The sequence below is a fragment of the Aspergillus niger genome (assembly GCF_000002855.4).
Source record: "Aspergillus niger supercontig An01".
Classification (NCBI taxonomy): domain Eukaryota; kingdom Fungi; phylum Ascomycota; class Eurotiomycetes; order Eurotiales; family Aspergillaceae; genus Aspergillus; species Aspergillus niger.
Window position 1 is genome coordinate 3,238,348 of NT_166518.1, and position 5,693 is coordinate 3,244,040.

At 50.7% G+C, this 5,693-nt stretch overlaps 3 protein-coding genes across 3 annotated transcripts; 1 reads left to right on the top strand and 2 right to left on the bottom strand.

The window, feature by feature from the left end:
* An01g13570 (uncharacterized protein) lies at positions 1–273 on the bottom strand (the record flags this gene model as incomplete). Its single annotated transcript, XM_059745352.1, has 2 exons — positions 1–52; positions 125–273. Coding segments are annotated over 2 exons (201 nt in total), but the record flags the coding sequence as incomplete, so codon positions are not given.
* Positions 274–850: 577 nt separating this feature from the next.
* On the bottom strand, positions 851–2,215 carry An01g13580 (uncharacterized protein; the record flags this gene model as incomplete). Its single annotated transcript, XM_001389722.3, has 6 exons — positions 851–933; positions 990–1,069; positions 1,118–1,265; positions 1,326–1,435; positions 1,499–1,994; positions 2,071–2,215. The coding sequence occupies 6 exons, from the start codon at positions 2,213–2,215 to the stop codon at positions 851–853; spliced, it is 1,062 nt and encodes a 353-aa protein (XP_001389759.1).
* Positions 2,216–3,091: 876 nt separating this feature from the next.
* An01g13590 (uncharacterized protein) lies at positions 3,092–4,480 on the top strand (the record flags this gene model as incomplete). The annotated part of the gene is made up of 1 exon (XM_001389723.1): positions 3,092–4,480. One exon carries the CDS (start codon positions 3,092–3,094, stop codon positions 4,478–4,480), a length of 1,389 nt encoding a protein of 462 aa, XP_001389760.1.
* Between the last annotated feature and the right edge of the window lie 1,213 nt (positions 4,481–5,693).

Here is a 5,693-nt window from a genome sequence, read left to right on the forward strand (position 1 = left end):
TGTTTTAACGAATTCGACGGTGACACGCTGGATGAGCTGCAATACTTGTTTCCTATAGCGCAATTGCATACTTAGCGCCCATGCTCGCCGACCTTCACGAAACCATCACGGATCGGCCTCTTACCTTCTTTCCGTCTCCGCAGGGCTCTCAAAATTATTCTGCACCTTTAACTCCGTGATAAGATCATCGTTTGCTGCAAGCTCGTCTGGGGTCGGTAGAACGGTGGAGATGGGAGGGGTAACTCCCCATTGTCTGACTGGTGGTGCCGCCATACTGAAAGTGTCCAAGTAAGTGAAGTATTACAGAAGCATGCGCTTGCGCCGTCGACCAACAGAAAGCAACTCGGCACAGGAACGGGGTGACAAAGGAACGACTAGAGAAGAAAATGAAGATTTACTGAGACAAAAAGAGATATGTGACCGACGAACCAAAGACGAAAGAAACCAGCGAAAGGAAAGGGAAGAAGGGAGCAGCGCAGAGGGATCGGAGTTGGGAATGAGGAGGCGCTGCCTGGCCGAAAAGAGCAAAGGTTTATCGCCTGCTGACTCAGCCTATCAACGATCACGTGGGGCTGCCAATGGGCATGTAACACTAGGGATGGAGCTGTCTAGACGCCACCAGATGTTTTGATTCTTAGTATATTTCAGTCTGGAGATATGTATGTGTTGTGGCAGCGCGAGAAATGAAAGAGATGTTGACTACAGATAAAGTAACACCAGAAACTCGCTACTACCAAATACTCCGACATTGATGCCGACGATCAACAACCAATCACTTGGCGTGTGTCGATAACACAGTCTCCCGCTTATCAGAGGCAAAAGAGAGGGAAGACAAAGACATGAACAACCTTCAATACTTGTCAAAGAACTCAGCCAGCTGCTCATCCAGCCATTTGACATCGTCTTTGCTTTGACCTGGACCGCCGGCCCAATCTACACCAGGAAGTGTTAGCGTACATTCTCGTTGGTATGACATGGAACACACGTACGTCCCCAGATCGAAGGAAAGACCTTCAGGGTCCCGATTCCCCGCTGCATGAAAGCAACCTCGTATTCCGAGTCTTCCGGCCTGTGGACGGGTGTCAGCGTTAGCCACACCTAAAGGAACGGCACTTACGGGAAGTAAAGGTCCGTCTTGCTGGGTAACACCAGAGTTTTGGCCTTGATGGAGCCCAATGCTTTCTCAAAGTTGCCATTGTATGGCTCCTGCTTGGACACATCACCATTCTGCCATGTTTGCAGCATCGTCAGGAGGTTCCCCGGATCTAAAGCCTATTAGTGACAAACATACATCGTTAAAACACAACACCTCGCTGCTGACCGACCTTTAGAAAGCGCCCAACTTTCCCAGAAGTTCTGCATAAAGTCCTCTAGGTCCTTGAATCCCAAGGCGGTTTCATACAGCTTCTCCCGGTAAAAGGCCTGTGAGAATCCCCTGCACCAGTCACTGCATTAGCAGACCAAACAGTAGACAAACAAAGGTCGGCCTGGCCCTTACCATCCTGCATACCCCCTGCCAAACGCTTTCAAACCAACCTCCTTCTCTGTGTCACTCCAGGTCCGCAAGGATTGCTCAGCCTGAAGGAGGCCGCCATTCCCGGACCCCGCTGATGGGATGTGCTTTGCAGCCAGCAGTGCACTTTTGACGCCCTCCAGGAAGACCTTGTTGTGAAGGGAAGTCTTTGCAGAGCCACAAAAAGGGACCGCCAGGTCCATGAAGTCTGGGTACTGGGTGGCCCATTGGTAGGTTTGGGCTGCTCCCATCGACCACCCGATCACTGCCCGCACATGAGTGATTTTCAAATGCTGTGTCACTAGCTGGTGCTGGGCACGGACATTATCATAGAAAGAGCATTTTGGGAAGGGCCCAGGATGGGCGTAGTTTGATGGAGAAGTCGACTGACCGTTGCCGAACAGCGCAGGGACGATGATGAAGTATTTCTTGGGGTTGAGGGTCTTGTCCTCGCCGATTAGCCAGTAGTTGTCGGAGAGCACTAGAATTAGACTATTGTTAGAAAAAGTAAAGAGCAGTCTACAGACCTCTTGGATCGTATTAAAGAAAGTACATACGTCCAGAGAACCAAGAAGGATAGACAATTGCGGGGGAGGCGGGGTCTCCAAAGGTCTTGTATGCGAGGTGAGCGTCAACAAGCTTCTCTCCACTCTGAAGCTCCCAGTCGCCCAGTTTGAAGGTGTCGTACTCTTCCTGCGACATTTTGGAGTATGCAAGATTACTGAAGGTGAGAGGAAGATAGGTCGCGCACAGGTGCAAGCTGGTGCAGTAATGCGTGAGGGGATGATTGAGGGGATGGCTGGTGCTGATGGGCTTGATCAATGGCGGCTACAGTCGGGCTGGTTAAGTTGCCGTTCCCCCTCCTCTCTTCTGTCTGTCTCTCTGTGCTAATCAAATCTGGGTATCATTATTACCTGCACTTCCTGCTGTTCTTTGCTAGCTTATCACACAGTCTCTTGGAGCGGAGGTGCTTATCGGATGTTATCTACAGAGTATCCTGATAAGCCATCTTCTGGCTCGCTGTCACTCTGGTGCCGTCGTCTTGATCATAGATGCGACTCGCAAGGCCCGGTGCAAGTGTATAATTATTAAAGCCCATAAAGAGATGCTAAGAAGAAGCTAAGTACATACAATAGAGGCTTATGATAGTTGTAGGGTCTGAGTCATTATGGGCTATCTAGGAGGTCTGTCTAACAGTGTCCTGAGCATTACTCGATGCCCATGCACGTTATACTAGTAGACTTCAAAGCTTTGTATTATATGGACATTGAAATTAAAGAGATTGATCTACAAAACAAGATTGAAATACTCATTGAAGGACTATGAGAGAATATCTGCTAGCATCTGCCGGGAGAGCACGACATTCTAGCTAGGTACTAGCCATGCCGGGCTATCACTAGTTAGATAATCGCCCTGCTGTGAGTCATTCATGCAGCACCAAAATAATTTCACCTGTAGACATTTCTAGCCGGGAGAAACATACCATTGATTTCAAATAGTATCTCGTTTTTCCCTTAGTAGATAAAAATAAAAGCTTTCCATTGAATTACGCCCTACCTCGTCTGTACCCACTCCACCATGTCTAGTACCACCAAGAAAGCCCTTCTCCTCGGTGCCGGCTTCGTCTGCGAACCCGTCATCCAAGCCCTCTCCCAAGCAGACGTTCACGTCACCGTCGCCTGTCGCACTCTGCACAGTGCTCAGGCTCTGGCAAGCAACTACAAAAACACAACAGCCATCGCTCTTGACGTCTCCCAGGACGCTGCAGGTCTCAACAACGCCATTACCAAGACAGACATCATCATCTCCCTCATCCCATACATCTACCACGCCACAGTCGTGGAAGCCGCCATCGCGCATCGCAAACCGGTTGTCACCACCAGCTACATCTCCCCGGCACTATGGGCGCTCGATGAAAAGGCCAAATCCGCAGGAGTAACAGTGCTCAACGAGATCGGTCTAGATCCGGGCATCGACCATCTGTACGCTGTCAAGACGATTGACGAAGTACATCGTGCGGGAGGACAGATTCGATCGTTTACAAGCTGGTGTGGTGCGCTTCCTGCTCCTGAGAATGCAGATAATCCGCTGGGGTATAAGTTCTCGTGGAGTCCGCGAGGTGGCCTCCTTGCGTTGTTGAATTCGGCACAATGGTACAAGGATGGGGAGCTGGCTACAGTGGAAGGGAAGGACTTGATGGCTGTTGCAGAGTCACAGAAGATAGCTGAAGGTTTTGATAACCTAGTCGGGTATCCCAATCGGGACGCGGTTGGTTTCCGTGATTTCTATCGTATTCCTGAGGCGGGCACTGTGTTTCGTGGGACTCTGCGCTATGCTGGGTTTCCAGAGATTATCCGTGCCTTGGTGGCTATTGGGTACTTCTCGCAGGATGAGGTTCCTGCGTTGAATGTGTCATCGTCCTCTGCAGTTACCTGGTTGCAGTTGACTGCACAATTACTAGGTCTTCCGGCCGACTCCTCAGAAGAAACTGTGCAGGATGCGGTGACGGAGAGAATTACTTCTTTTCTGTCGACCGAAGAAACTAGTCGCGTTGTGTCCGGCCTTCGTTGGATCGGTCTGTTCGATGCCAGTGTTCCTGTGAATGGACGTGACACGCCTCTTGACACGCTGTGTGCGGTATTGGAGCAGCGGATGGCCTACGAGCCAGGCGAGAGGGACATGATCATCTTACAGCACGCATTCGACATTGAGTGCGCGGATGGTTCCAAGGAAAAAAGAACAAGCACGCTTGTCGAGTACGGAGAGCCAACTGCTCCCGGGTCTCGCAGTGCTATGGCGAAGCTGGTGGGATTACCCTGTGCAGTGGGTGTATTGGCGGTGCTGGAGGGTCGGATCTCGCAGAAGGGGATGGTAGCACCGTGGACGACAGTTGAGATTGCGCGTTTACTGCGGGAGGAACTAAGTGAGCGGTTTGGGATTGAGTTGGAGGAGAAGGTAGTCGGATAGTTTGAATTTGATCGTCGGATGTGCGACAGCTAGCAGATTCTGTAGTCTAGATTGATCGCAAAGATACTGCAGGCAATACATTTTATTGATTCCTTTTTATCAATACTCTTTACACGGATTGGGCCATCATACGTGAACTTTCATTCAAGCGCAAGGGCCGCAAGCATGGATAAACTGTGCTGTCAGGGCCAGTTTCCTGACAGGAAAAGCAAGCGTCCACCACAACAATGGCGCTTCGCCAGAAGAGCCAATGGGACCGCCATGTCCTCTGCCAATTATTTTCTAACTGGCAACATTTGTAATGTCAAATCCACCAGCCCGTAAGATCAACATGATCAGCCCGTCGAGAGAATGGTATTGTGATCCAGCGGGCGTCTCTCATGTCGTGGTAAGGCCTGTGCTTTTCTTCCCGCCGGGCTCGGGCAACAATTCGACATGGGGGTGAGAGGCAACGCCCCCAAGCTTACTGCAGGCACACCTGCTGCAAGAATGTTTCACAGTGGTTCAGATGCAGCTTCCAGAGGCATGTAAGCAGCTGGGCTGACTGTTAAGCGGATCCCCGCACGGCTACCATCCGTCAATGGAACTGGGGAATGACTGGCCCTATCCATCCCTTATCCCCTTCTTCCCCATCAGTCAACCATCAAGAGTCGGTCTGCAATCTCCTATTTGGGCCGTCAAAGCGGTGGCCATTGCTCGGACTGTCCTTTCCTCCGTCTTGACTATCCACTGGGTAATTTCTTCACTGATCTAATCGACTAGTTTGTGGAGCAGGACGACTGCTGCTAAAGGATAGTCATACGCGCCAAGTCACGCCCTAGCCGGTCTCATTTCACACCATGACCAGCTGCCATTTTCATAACAGGATAATCAAAGAACTCTCAGCATGGGTGGAAGTCAGAACGAACAGAGTCGAGTCACTATGGATTTACGCATAATTATAGATCTTCCCCGCACACGAGGTATGTCCAGCCTGCATGCTATCTGTGGCTGAGCACCTCAGCCAGAAAAGCGAGAAGATCGCCGCACGAGAACTGCTCCGTGGCAGGAAATGAGACCGGACGCTACTAAACAAGCGCGATGATCCACGGCTCACGCCATTCGTCCAATCACTTTAGAACCTGCACACCATCAGCCACCGGCGTGTGTTCAATGGTGATGGTGGTTGCAGGCTGATGCATGAGCACCCGTTCTATATTTGTCCTCCTTTTTT